This window comes from Melospiza melodia, chromosome 14 (genome assembly GCF_035770615.1).
Source record: "Melospiza melodia melodia isolate bMelMel2 chromosome 14, bMelMel2.pri, whole genome shotgun sequence".
NCBI classification, from domain to species: Eukaryota; Metazoa; Chordata; class Aves; order Passeriformes; family Passerellidae; genus Melospiza; species Melospiza melodia.
Window position 1 is genome coordinate 12,243,593 of NC_086207.1, and position 13,548 is coordinate 12,257,140.

General features: G+C 44.1%; 1 protein-coding gene and 1 long non-coding RNA gene across 3 annotated transcripts in view; both read right to left on the reverse strand.

The window, feature by feature from the left end:
• Positions 1-2,335: 2,335 nt before the first annotated feature.
• On the reverse strand, positions 2,336-4,605 carry LOC134424557 (uncharacterized). Its single transcript, XR_010029452.1, has 2 exons — positions 4,437-4,605; positions 2,336-2,690 (listed from the first exon to the last, which is right to left on the reverse strand). It is a non-coding gene; the product is annotated as an uncharacterized LOC134424557 (long non-coding RNA).
• Positions 4,606-7,596: 2,991 nt separating this feature from the next.
• Positions 7,597-13,548, reverse strand: part of TRPC7 (transient receptor potential cation channel subfamily C member 7) — a 64,323-nt gene continuing 58,371 nt past the window's right edge. Inside the window, exons 9-12 of one of the 2 annotated variants that reach the window (XM_063168719.1) lie at positions 13,187-13,267; positions 11,492-11,545; positions 10,229-10,304; positions 7,597-9,215 (exon numbers count right to left, since the gene is read on the reverse strand). In XM_063168719.1, coding sequence (XP_063024789.1) covers positions 9,073-9,215; positions 10,229-10,304; positions 11,492-11,545; positions 13,187-13,267 — 354 coding nt within the window. In that variant the 3' untranslated portion in view covers positions 7,597-9,072. The remainder of the gene's footprint in view (positions 9,216-10,228; positions 10,305-11,491; positions 11,546-13,186; positions 13,268-13,548) is intronic. The other variant, XM_063168720.1, reaches the window with a different exon arrangement.

Here is a 13,548-nt window from a genome sequence, read left to right on the forward strand (position 1 = left end):
CCTTCTGGGCTTGGTCAGTGGGGCCACCCTGAGAGCTGTTCCAGTGTCTCACATGGAATGTGTGGAGAGGAAGAATGTCTTTTCTTGCCTACAGCTTTATGGGTTCCTGGATCACTCAGAAATATATAAGAGGAGATACTCGGGGCTAAGAAAAGGTGAAGGTTCTCTCTGTCCTTTCTGGGAGAGGTGCACAGGATGCAGACATCCTCTGATGGCCTGTGTGAACAAGGTTATTTGGCTTTTCAGCCAGTGCTGGGATTCCTGCCCCTCCTTTCCCCCAGGGTGTCCAATTCAATTTTGACAAAAATGAAATCTGAAAAGCAACACTGACATAGAAAGGCAAAACCCTGGTGCTCTGCTAGGGCTGCCCGTGTCTGCTGTAGCACAACAGAGCATAAATTCACTATAACTATAAGTTCCCAGGGGTGTTTCCCAGCTAACACCTTGTTCAGTGCTGTTCTGCAGTGCCTGGGATGTGCAGAGCCGTGCTTGGATGCTTTTTATGGGTGCACTCAGCAGGATGGCTGCCAGCAGCATCTGTGCCTGAGCGCTGAGCAATTGTCACCACGGCTGCTGGAATTGTCACCAGCCTGGGGAATACTGGAAGGGCCTTGCTGGCTTCTGCCATTCCTCAGGCCTGGAGTGAAAAGCTCTCCTCAGGGAACACCCCATGGTGTTCTGGGGGCTGCTGGAAAGTGCCCCCAGTGCCAGGACAGGTGGAGGGGCTGTGCAGAACCCCCACCCCACTGGGTCCCTTTCCTGGGGCCCACCTGCACATGGCAGAGAAAAATACCACCTGAAACTCGGTCTGGACACTGCACACTAATTTGCATCCCCAGACTTTGTGCTAAATTGCAGCCTGAGTAATAGCAGCTGCTTTATTTATTTTTTTTTTCCTGAATGCAATTTTTATTAGCTGTGAAATCAAGCCCTTTCTGGAAGTATGTGAGCAGCCCTTTATGCATAGGAAGATTATAATGGTATAGCAGAAAAACCAAAGCATTGGAAGCTCTTGAGGCATAAATTCAAACCCTCATTAATCTCTGTGGGCTGCATCTCAAACCTGAATTTTTACAGAACGTGGGTGGTGTTTTCTAAGTGAGTTGCTGGAATTGGTTGGCTGGGAGGATTGACTTAGATAACAATATGTTTCTGAACCTCAGCCCTGTGCCTGAGCAAGATGCAGGCTGTGGCTCAGGCTGAGCATGTCACATTCAGGGGGTGGCTCCAGGCCCTGCAGCTCAGGGCTGTGGGAGCACTGGGACTGACACACAGAGCTGCTGATGGACTCATCCTGACTTTTCTGATCCTCACTAATTCAAATACAGCATTCTTTTATGTCTGCTTTATTATTTTTTTTTTTCAAGGAACAGCTGAACTTCTTTATCTGGGCCAGCTCAGCTTTTTACTGTGACTACCCAGTTTAAATTGACGTGTGGTGGATGTGTCATCCCATAACTCTGTATCACTCCTGCCTTGTACCCCAGTCCCAGAGGAGTCCCTTTGGCATTGCTGGAGACCTGAGCACCAGGAATAAATTGATGCTGGCTTTGGAGAGCTGCTCTGGGCTCCTGAGCCTTCCCCTGGCTCTGGTGCCTCTGGGAGCACCCAGGTTTGAGCTGTTCTCACACAACCAGGTCTGAGCCACTGCTGCAAGCCCAGCAAGAGATAAACTGCTGCACCTGGGGGATCCAGGCTGTGACTGGAGTGCTGTCTTTGATTAAGGACAGGCTTTGTGTCCTTACAAAAAGGAAGGCAACAAGAAAGGGCAGCAAGAAGGAGGCTTAAGGCACAATTCCAGCTCCAAGAAGGATGAATGCTGGAGGGATTCCCCTTCAGATTTTGGAAAAAATGTCACTCATTCTGCTATCACAAAAATCTTGGTACCTCAGACTTAAGAATAGTCCACATTTTGTTAGAAATACTACTAAAATTGGAAGATTGGGTTAAGGAAACCCTGCATGTGAGATGATAGCAGAAACATGCATTTTTATTTTCTAATTTAAATTAGTTTGGTTGGTTTATGTAGGTACAGATTGGAAGAGAGCCTAACCTTTACATTTTTAAATCAGTTCAAGCAGCAGAATCCCTATATTAGGGAAGCAGCAGTTCTGGCCACAGTAGGTCCTACACAAAAAATTCAGCTGAAGAGGGAATTTTTTTCTGGAGCTGTATATCTATATTTTGTGCAGGTACAAATGAGAGATACTGAAAGGTGCTGTCCTCTAGGAGCCAGCAGACACTTTAAAAAAGGAAAAGACAGTAAAAAGTAGAAAACTTTGAGTGCATCAAAGTCAGCTGAAGAAATACTGGCTTTCTAACAAGAAAACATCAGTTCATCATTTCTTTTTTTTAATAACAGAATTTAATAAGTGCCAGATCCTTGTGGCTTTATGGGCTGTTAAAACACGTAGATGGTAATGAGCTGGAGAAAAGCCCTGCAGAAAGAGGAGTTGTTTTTATCCTGTAGCTTTGCTTTCGCTGCGGAGCATCCCGGCGGCAGAGCTGTGCATTTCTTGTTCGTGAGCACAACCTGCTGGCTCCCACTGCAACCAGCAGCAAGAGACGGATCCATCCACCTCCCTTCTCTCCATCCACTGCAGTTTGTGTTTGGCAGAGCTCTGGGCTGTGTTTTCCCCTCCTGAATGCACATGCCCACTGAAATCCCCGTGAGACATCCACAGATTATCCTAAAGCATGGAGAAAATATAGAGGAACTCCTCACAGCTCTCTGCAGGCATGGGAGAACTTTGAACTTTTACAGTTAAAAGCCAGGAAAAAACTCCTTAAAAATAAACAAACAGCAAACAGTTTCTTCCTCTCAGAGCACTGGGTACTTGTGGAGCTGAGTGTTTACTGCAGGCTGGGCATGAACTGACATTACCAGGCACAATTGTTCCACCCCCTTATGATGCTGTCTCTGAGCCAAAGCCAGTGTCTGGGGCCAGGGTGGATTTTAGCAGGTTCTGCAGCTGTATCCTTGCTTTGTTTGTCCCCAGGGGTCAGCTCTGAGCCAGCACAGCTTGGGAAAAGGTGCCCACAGGCATCAGCTCATGGTGGTGGCTGGAACTCCAGTTGAGAAAGCGCTATTATTTTCTCTTATTCCTGCTGACACCCACTTTTTCCTCTCGTTTAATTATATTTTAAGTTGTACCTTTCTCTCCTCATCATTTTCACTGTAAGATGGGTGCAGAACATAAGCCCCATCCCTCACCTCCCAATTTTTTTTTTTCTAAATATTTAAAGAAACTCAGCAGTAAAACTCAGAGTGCCTGGACTGTAGTTCACCCCAAAGGACAATGAGGCACAGGCAGGTAATGCACACCCCAGCCTCCATGCTACAGCTCAGCTGCCATGAGTGCAAAGTTCCTCCCTCAGTCTCATTCCTTTCCTGCCTGCATTCACCTCTCCCACCTTGTTCAGCCCTGAAAGCAAAACCTGCTCTAAGTTCTGTGTTTCACCTCTGTGACACCATCCCTTCCATCCTGCCCTGGAGGACAGTGGCAGCAGCTTTACCCCCGGACCCTGCAGGTCCCTGCAGCTCCTGCCACCACACCCATGTCCCCAAGGATTCCTGTCACAGCAGAGTGGTGGCTCCTCGGGGCATCACCACAAACGGGGCTCTGCTGTGATGCCCAGATGGCAGCAGGGACCAGCCAGGTGCTCCCAGGCACACAGCAAACACTGCAGGGTGTTTAATGAGCACAAAAGTCTCCCTCTGGTTGTGTCTCTTCACTCTGCAGTGAACGTTGCTTCTGCTCAGGTCTCTGTTATTCCCTCCCTGCTGTGCTTTGATCTCACTGAGGCTTTGCCTGAAAGCACAGCAGGAGTGAGTTCTGCTCCTAGGTGTGCTTAGAGGCTGCCCCTCCAACAAGCCTGCTGGCCTCTGCTCTCCCAAAGGCTTGCCTGAGACAAAAATCAAAGTCCCTGAACTATGGGCTCACGGCTGGCTGCAAATGGAGTTGGGAATACTCCTATTTCCAACTTCTGAGTGTGGTCTTCTGAGTATCTTGCTGAAGCCCTGTCTGTCTGTCCTGCCTGGCTGCAGGAATGACTGACAAAACCAGTCAGTGCTGCTTCTATACACACGAGCCCAACAAGCTTCTTTTTAGGATGAACTGAATTCTTTAATTGTGTTTGGGAATTATGGTGAAGATTTGGCCCAAAGCATGTTATTGTACAGGCAGAACTTTTGCATCAAACCAGCTTTTTAATTTCATGGAAGCTTTCATCTTCAAATGAAAACCTGGGAGTGAATTCCTGCAGTCCCTGCTGCAGTGCCTGCCATCAGAGGGGATGCTGGTGCCAGGACAGAGGCTGGGAGCCCTGCTGCAGGGGGAGAGCACAGTGCTGGGTGCTCTCAGCTGCAGGGCACAGGGACAGGTTTCTATCAGCTTGTTTTCAAAAACAACTTGCTATGAGTCTGTGCCACCCACCTGGATGTACAAGGGAACAATTTTCATCTCCTGCTCACTCCCACGTGGGCTGTGCTGTGCTGCCAAAGCTGTGCCCACCCTGGGGCAGCTGCTGGGGAGGAGCCTGGGCTCAGGGCAGTGACTTCACACAGAAATCCATCTCCTTACCAGATCCCCCATGCTTCTGCTATGCAAGCCTAATTGAAACCTTGCAGCACAATAATTAATCATTAGTAAGGGAATTAAATGTTAGTCTGTATTACAGTAAACATTAGTTGTATATTAACAGGATCATTAGCTGTTCATTAACTGTTTAATCCCCTTTGTCACACTGCAGGTTTGTGTTAAATGTCTGTCTCAAATGACCTGAAGAGAGTGTCCTTTTACCTGATGGAAAAGTCATCACAAATTTCAGAACCAGTTTAGTTATTTTGCTCCTTTGGTTACAATCTCCCCAATCTCCCTTTCTATTTGACTTTTTTTTTTTTTTTTAAATTCAGCAGTAGTGAAGACATATCATTGATATAGAGCCACTAAAATCTCCCAGGGATTGAATGGGGTGACTTCCCAAAATTATATATGATCACTGAGGCAATCATACTTTTTTTTCCTGTTGCTCTTGTGCTGCTGGCATCAGGCATTGACAGATCCTGTCCCTCACTGAGGAGTATATGCCCTACAAACAGGGACAAAGAGAGGGCAAAGCTAATGAGCATATTTTCATTCTAATAAGATTCAGAGCCACAGCCCCATTTTGGGCCCTTCCTTTCAGGTTATTAAGGCAAATCACTGAATTTCTCTGCAGCTGCCTTCCTTCACTAGGCAGATGCAGAGAAATAGCTAAGGCTATTTCATTTCCCCCGTGCAATAGAAATGCATAAAACTCCTCCTTTCTCAATAAAAGGTCAGTTCCTTAAGGCTGTAGCTAGTGCAGGCTGCTGTCCAGCCCCAGGTGTGCTACCTGCAGGGTTCACAGCCCAGTCCCAGCCAGGGTGAAAGGGGAATATTGGGACCTGCTGCCTGCAGCCTCTGACACTGCAGTGGTGAGAGACGTGTGGCCAAAGCAAGGGCAGAACTGTTTTTCAGGTCACTAGGGAGGCATTTATAATGTCTGGATAGAGGAAACACCTCCCTGCCCACCTGAGCATCACCTGGCAGCCCTCCTGTTGCTGTGGTTCCCTTCCCTGCCTGTGGGTGACCCAGGGAAGGAACTCAGGGTTGCTGATCCTCAGCTGAGGATGAAGGGCCCTGTTTGTCAGGCACAGGGGTTGTGGGCAGGTCCTGCCTCCTGCCAGGGCTGCAGCCAGACCTGGCCATGGTGCAGCAGAGATCTGCCCTCAGCTGCAGATGTGTTTGGAGCCCTGTCCAGGCTGCTCAGCTCTGCTGCCTTTGTGCTGATGGACTGTGTCCTGGCTTGTCCTCTCTGAGTGATCATTCATTTCTTGTATCTTTTAATTAGGGCAATTTCTTTTGGCCTGCTGGAAATGCTTTCCTCGTGTAGATTAATTAAAAATAAAGCCTAGCTCTGACAATTTAATATGAGATCTGGTCAGGATGCAGGCAGCCTTGTAAGCCATTATTCATTACACCATTCATATTCTTCATATTATTTACTTTTCAACCATGTTTTTTGGGAACTGAGGACAGTGTTTGTTAGTCATCCTCCACAAAGTTACAGGCAGAATTAATCCAGCTGGAGGGCAGAGATGAGCATGAAGCATCCCATCTGCCCTGTGGCAGCACAGCCCATCTCCATCCCTTGGTGCTGAGAGCAGGGACAAGGTGCCAGGTGCCCCTGGGCAGCTCCTTTGTTCTGGGACCTGCCCCTCTGGGGTCCCTGGCTTAACACCAGGCACTTCAGCCCCATGAAATATCAACTCCTGTTAGTGCTTCCTGCTGATTTTTCCTCTCTGTTGGCAGCAGCTGGCTGGTTTGGCCTTTGCAAGGTGTGAAACAATTGTCTAGAGACTTGGGCAGTCAATAAATCAATAGTGGCTGGCGAATGACTTTGTTCTGATCCTCTTCAGGGTGTCTGTTCCAACCCAGTTTGATTGGCCTGTGCTAGTTGCAGAATTGTGACCATCTCTTGCAGAATATTCACCTTTGTGTGGAGGAGTCCAGATTAGTCTCATTTTTATGGGACCTCTCTTATTTCCCGTAAAAAGTTATAATTCTGTATCTACAAATAATTTGTGTAAGAAGTTTCATCCCTTCACAGTATGAATTTGTCCAAGGAATACCAACACCTACACTACAAACCAAAGGTCAGAGGTGTTACAGAGGAGGAAATCCAGCTCAGCTGATGTGACACTGCTCTGCCAGGAGGTCCCCTGGTGATGGGGAATGGGACAGGGGACACACATGTCTCAGTTCTCATCCAATCTGGGACTCACCCACCTTGATTTTTCCTCTTCAAACTCTCTAAGTTCTCTCAGGCTTCTCTTTCAGTGAAGCTTCTTAATTTTAATTTCTTATAAACTGGCCTTGGAGAATAAACTCTGCTTCTGCCAACAGTCCATTAATACACAGTGAGCAACTTTCTTGGGTGTGTTACTGGGACCAGATGAGAAAAGTGCTCTGATGTAGTGGGATTTTGCTTGTCATGAATATTTATATAAAGTCTCTGTACTTTGATACTTTCAAGAATGTAAATGCAAAAGAGGAGGAAGCAGATTTTTTTAAACAATATTTTCAATATTTTAGTCTACTTTTGAAGTCCTAGAGAATACTTTGCTCTTTCTTGGCGGGTTCCTGAGTGAGTGCAGTGAGCTGGAAAGGTGGGGAGGGGACAAATAGTATTGCCATGAAATATATTCCTTCTTCTTATGGGGAAAACTGAGTATATATTGTCAAAACTTGTGGGAGACAGCCCAAAGTACTGAGTAAATACCATTCCTGAGTTTTTCTCATTTAAAATTATTTTAGTTTAAGTGTTGCATTTTGGCTCTTTCAGGCTTCAGAATGACTGTGGTAAAATTGCTTTGTATAATGATTTCATTGTTCACATACTGGAGAAAAATAGAAAAAAAGGCCATGTAATAGGTAGTCAAAAGATCAAGCAAATATTTCACTCAGTGTACAACAAAATATTATGAGGTAATTTTATTTTTTTTCCATTTTTAGGTAAAAATATTACAGTATACAAGATAATTTTATTAAAGGTAAAAATACAGTATTTTTTTTCTCTAAACAGATCTACGTACAGTACACTTTTTTTTATTTTGTTTTCTTTCATTTTTGTACAAATATAACTATTATTCTAATAGGCTATATGTATTCTCATCTGGCACTTAAGAACTGATCACAGGTCACCTTCTGGCTCTGCTTGTTTGTCTCAGCTGAAACCTAGATGTCATGTTCATTTTATGGGTGTCTCATGTAAACAAACAGTCCAGTTCCATGGTTCCCAAGTAGTAAGGTGTGCTTTAAGTAGTTGAAATCATGTAGCCAACCATGAAAACCCAAGCCATCCATGTTTGCAGTTGTGTTGCACAGACTTATAATTTTCCTGTTGAAAAAGTGTGATCCTTCTAATACCACAGCCTTAGAACACTTTGAATCCCTTTCTCATCCTCTGTAAGAGCCAAAAAGATGACAACAATTTCTACAATGACTTTTTCCTTTATTTCTTTTTTTTTTTTCTTTTTTTTTTTTTTTTGGTCAGAATGTTCGATTGAAACCTTTTTGTACAAATTTCAAGGCTGGAAACTACTGGGCAATGTTCTTTGTGATTGATCCCTCCCTATGGCTTGCAGTTTGACCTCTGGAATCTGAAAGCTGAGCTCAGTTGCATCTCTGTCTCTGGATTAATGTTGTTCTTTGAACTGAATACATTAGCACAAGGTGTTTTATCTCTGGATATTCCTGGGAAGTGAGTTTCACATCATTACGAATATTTCAGTCCACTGTTGTCGGAGATGGGATCGACTAAAGATAAAAGAGAGGCTAAGTGCATACAAAGAGACCATATCCATCAGCAGACTAGCTAATACAGCTGGAAAAGGGGGACAGGAGTGTTTGGCTGGAAATCCTTTCATCAGGTTAAAGGATAATTTACCCCACAAGCTTGATTTCATTTTTCCAGTGCTGTCAGCATCTATTTCTCATTCACTGCCTTGGTCACTTCAACAGATGATTTCTCATTAGCTTTTCATTAGCCACAGTGCTGATCAAAGTTATACTCAGGGTTGCCAAAGTTTTATTCAGGGTTCCCAATGTAAACATAAAAGGAGAGTACACACCCAAGAATAGGAATTTAAAATTTTTTGCAGGGAATTTGCTTGGCACATTTTTTCTTCAGGCTTCACCCATTCCTGGTCAGTACAGACTCTGTTGGTGTTAACGAGCACAGTCACATTGTCTTCTCTGGAGTCAGGTGAATGAAGATCTGGCTTTTTTTTTTTGCCTTTAATTGGAGGTGCCTTCTCTGTGGTGCATCTTTTTCTGATGTTGGGGGCATAGATTTTTACCATCAAGTCACTTTTGTATCAGAAAAGATTTAACTGGTCACTCACCAAGTGCAGGAGTGAAAGCAAAGTGCTTGTCAACAAAAGCTGAGTGTGCAATACTCATCTTTCACATGTTTTCTGCCCTCCTTAGATGCTGGTTGAGAATGAACAATGTTTAGAAAACAAGTTGTCTTTCTCTGTATTCTCCATCAAATGTCCTTATTTAAGGTCTTCCCAAACTTGTCACTCAGCTGCTGTATTAGTTTGGCCAGCTCACCAGTAGCTTGGGACTTTTCCTCTAAGAGTTCATAGCGGAGACTGGAAATATCTTGTTTGATTTCTTTAAGTTCTCCTGAAAGAGGAAAATGTTCTTGTTAGCCATACTTAACCAAGTCAGTAATCCCTATGGTTCCAAGACCCAAGAGAGCAATAATTGCAGTGTTTGGTCAGAAATGTGTGTGGAGCTGCATTTGATCTCCCTGAATTACACACTTAATATCTATAGTTATAAGGAATAACCTGTACTTGCAGTAGGGGTACGAACAGCTACAGCTGTTGGAGAGTTGTGGAGAGTTCATGTTTCTTTCTCAAATTTGTTCTCTCTCCACAAACTGATCTCCACCTACATAGGAGGTAGGTAAGAGGTGTAGTTAAGAGGTGTTAGAGGTTCTTTTCCATCTGCACACAAATCCCACATGCCACCACAGCAGTGTGAATCTGGATCCCATTCAAAACAGGGTCCTTGGGGCAGGCCTGGGCAGGGCAGTCAGAAAATGCTTCACCTGGACACCAGGGTAAGGTTGGGTGTTGGCAATACCCTGGTGGTGGTAAAGGAAGGAGAGCTAGAGCTACAGGGGTGAGCAGAGCTGGGTGAAGATCCTGTGAGATGTGTGTTCTGCTAAGGACAAGCAAGGGCCAGGGCTGGGTGAAGATCCTGTGAGATGTGTGTTCTGCTAAGGACAAACAAGGGCCAGGGCTGGGTGAAGATCCTGTGAGATCTGTGTTCTGCTAAGGACAAGCAAGGGCCAGGGCTGGGTGAAGATCCTGTGAGATGTGTGTTCTGCTAAGGACAAACAAGGGCCAGGGCTGGGTGAAGATCCTGTGAGATGTGTGTTCTGCTAAGGACAAACAAGGGCCAGGGCTGGGTGAAGATCCTGTGAGATGTGTGTTCTGCTAAGGACAAACAAAGACCTGGAATTCCAAGGGCACAAGGGCGGCTCAGAGTCAGCACTGCTCACCTGAGTGTGAGCATGAGCAAGCTCTCTCTACAGAGCATCTTAACTAAGCTCAACCCTCCTCCTGGCCAGATCAGCAGCAATAACAGCTCATGCTCCTTAGGTGGGTCAATGATAAAATTCCACTTGCCTTCATTGACCTCGTCGTTTTCCCGGTCAACCTGAGCCTTCAGCACATAGCGCTTGATCAGACGCTTCATTATCTTCTGAAAGGAGAACAGAAATAATTATTATGAGCAATTCAAACATCTGGTTTCACTAGGGATATTTTTTTATTTTTTCCCCCCATTTATTTTGCATTTTATATTGTGAAGATTGCACTACAGTAGTTGACTGACAGCCACCTCAATCACTCAGCACTTTGGGGTTCCTTGTGGGATGCATGTGAATCTACAGCATGTCCCAGACAGAAAGAAAACACAGATGAACCAATAAAAAGCTAAGGAAATGGGTTCCAGAGCCTTCTTTTAGCATGTTGCTGTCTAATAGTACTTTACAGGAAGAAATAAGTGGTAATTAATGATGTTAGCAAACTCACAATGCAGCTGACCTGAGGTTCACAGAAAGACTCTGTTAGCCTTGTCATGGGGTTTTTAAGAGAAAATAAATTTAGAGGACAGAGAAAATAGAGTCTGAACAAAGGTGGGGAACTTGGCTTAAGGGAGAAAAGTTTTTTATGGAAATGGTGGATTTTAAGAGATATATATGGGGAAAAATATAAAGCCATGTAAATTTAGAAAATGGAAGATGATTGTTAGTATGGAATAGTAAGTATGGGAATAGATGATAGGTATGGATATGAGCTTGCAATGTGCTATTGTTCCAAGAATGTCTAAGTTCCATTTATCTAAAAGGAAAGTAACTTTGGCAGTTTTGGGCTGCACTCTGAGTACAGCTGATAGCCTTATCTTCACTGTAGAAAAGAAACCTCAGTGGGGGGAAAAAAATCTCATAATAAAAACCTATAAAGGAAAAAAGGAATAAAAATATATAAACATAAAAAGAAGTGCTCTCTAAGAGACAGAGATTTACATACATCCTCTGCAAACACAAGAGAGCTCAGTGTCTTTGATTGACCAGATGTCCAGCGTTAAAGGAGAAGCCTCTCCCAGCATGGACTCACTTCTTCACAGAGCAATCTCTGCTTGGAACATCTGAAAAATGCTACAAAGGGTGTGAAATTAAGAAAACAGCACACCTGCTCTTTTTTCTGCCTAGCCAAATAAGGATTATAGCAGTGCAAAATGTTAGTGGAGATTAAAGAAGGATCCAGTCATTTGTCTATGCCATGCAGCCATGGAATATGGGGTGACTAGGACTGTCCTTTATGCCAGAGGCATCTGGCTAAGCAGGTGAGTCACTAAGGCAGCAGAGATGAGTACAGTGCACCTACGGTGTGCTGGAGATGGCCAAGGTAGTAGAGTCCAGAGGGAGGTAGGGCTGTCACCTGAGAAAACATAAATGAAGTAATGTTTGGGGAAAGTAGGGAAATCCTGGAGCCAAAAATAAGTCTTTTTTTTTCCAGAGCAGAAGTTAGAGGAGATTTAGACTAAAACAAGGAATCAGAACACAGGTTCTTGTTACCTGGAAAAAAAGATACAGAACCTCTCCTTACACCAGTTCCCATATTCTCTTTGATAAAGATAGTGTTTTTCCTACACTAATTTATTCTCAAATCATGGCAGCTGTATCGACTTGTTCCTCATGCTTTTCAAAATATTGCAAGTTTAAATTCTGTATATTTGTTACCCCTCTAGAGCACTGTTCATATGTAGTCTTAAGTACACAGACTGCAAAGGCTGCAGATATATCCCTCGATAAACACTGCTAAGCTAGAAACAAGTGCTTCAAAGGTTTTCCCAGTAGTAGAAAAGCTTTCCAGCCTGATTATCACACTGTTCCTTCTTCTTTATGTTTAGACTATTACATTCTCCTTATATTATTTGGGCAATTTCTTTCTGCAGCAACCAAAATGTTCTAAGGTAGTTTGAAGACAAAGCTGGCATTATTAAAACCAAATAACAGGTACTTATCTTTTTCTATCTATTTTTCACAGTCACCTTTGACTTTTTCAATATTGGAAATAAAGATCTACTTTACCATAACCACTGGGTGGTCTCATTGAGAAATAATAGCTATAGGAAGAGAACCAGTTCAGCAGAGGCTGACACATCACCTGTGGGCTTGAATGGATGGGGACATGTCAGAAGTGCTGAAATGCCACTTTGAGCAGGGCACAGTCTCTCATCCCTTTTCCTTTGATAGAATAAAGCCAGCTGACTCCAGATGCCAGAGTGAATGCCTCCCATTTCTAACTTAGATTTTTAGATACCCCTCCTATTTTGGTAGAAAAGCATGAAAAATTTTTAAAACCAGTAGAAATTTCTTACTGGTCTGCTGAACAGCTTGGGAGCCCCTTGTGCTGGAAGCTGTACCAAGACAAGAAAAACCAGTTCTGGAATTGCCCTTGCACATTTTAGCCAATTTAACTATTATTTTCCTCATCTGTCTTTAATGTCAGTCCCTTCAGACACAACACTTGCCATCGGATTCCGTTCCACTTTTGTGCTACAAAAGAAGGCAAAAATCCTGCAGGGCACATTCTGTTTATTGTATTGCCCTGGGACATGTTTGCACAAGAAATAACACATCTGCTGGCACCACACTGGAGCTGGACAGACAGCTGTGGTACCCTGTGCCACCTCTGCAGCCACAGGGGGTTCTGAACCGTAGCACATTGCAGGGTTAGCTGGGCAGGACGAGCCAGGGGAAGCACATGCAGATGTTAATGCAGCAGCTGGAGAGGTGAGGGATGAAATGCTGTCAATGCAAGATGGGAGAAGTAAAGGCTGGGCGATGTGTGTTGAGTTAAACACCCTCACAGGCATTAATCAGCATGACAAATGCTAACACCATGCGTGTTTCCATGGGGTACAGACTGCTTTTCTTTCCATAACACCCCAGCCCAGCCCTGAGGCAGTGCCCATCCAGGACAGCATCGCCTGGAGAAGGCAAAGGTGATTGCTGCAGGTGGGAGCTGGGCAGGGGCAGAGCTCTCCCCTGGCTCCTGCTTTCATGCTCTGATTACCTGGTATCTCGTGGGCTTGGTGTAAGCGTTCTTCCCAGAAAAACTCTCTGTGTTCTGAATGCTAGAGTGAAAACGAACTTTCTGAAATTATAAAACATCATGACATGATTAAATCAATGATAGCTTCTCATTCCCAGACAGCCCCAAACTAAGAAGAGCTTTAGAAAAACAGTAGGAAATGGTTCTATGTACAGTACGGTAAAAGCCAGAACATTCAAGCCAAAAAAGGAAATTTTTGGAAGATAGAAAAAAACAAAAAAATACACAAATTAATGGAAAAATCTGGATTCTAAATTATCTAGACAGAAATGTTATTCACACACATGTTTTAGACAACAAGGTATAAAGAGGCACAAAATACT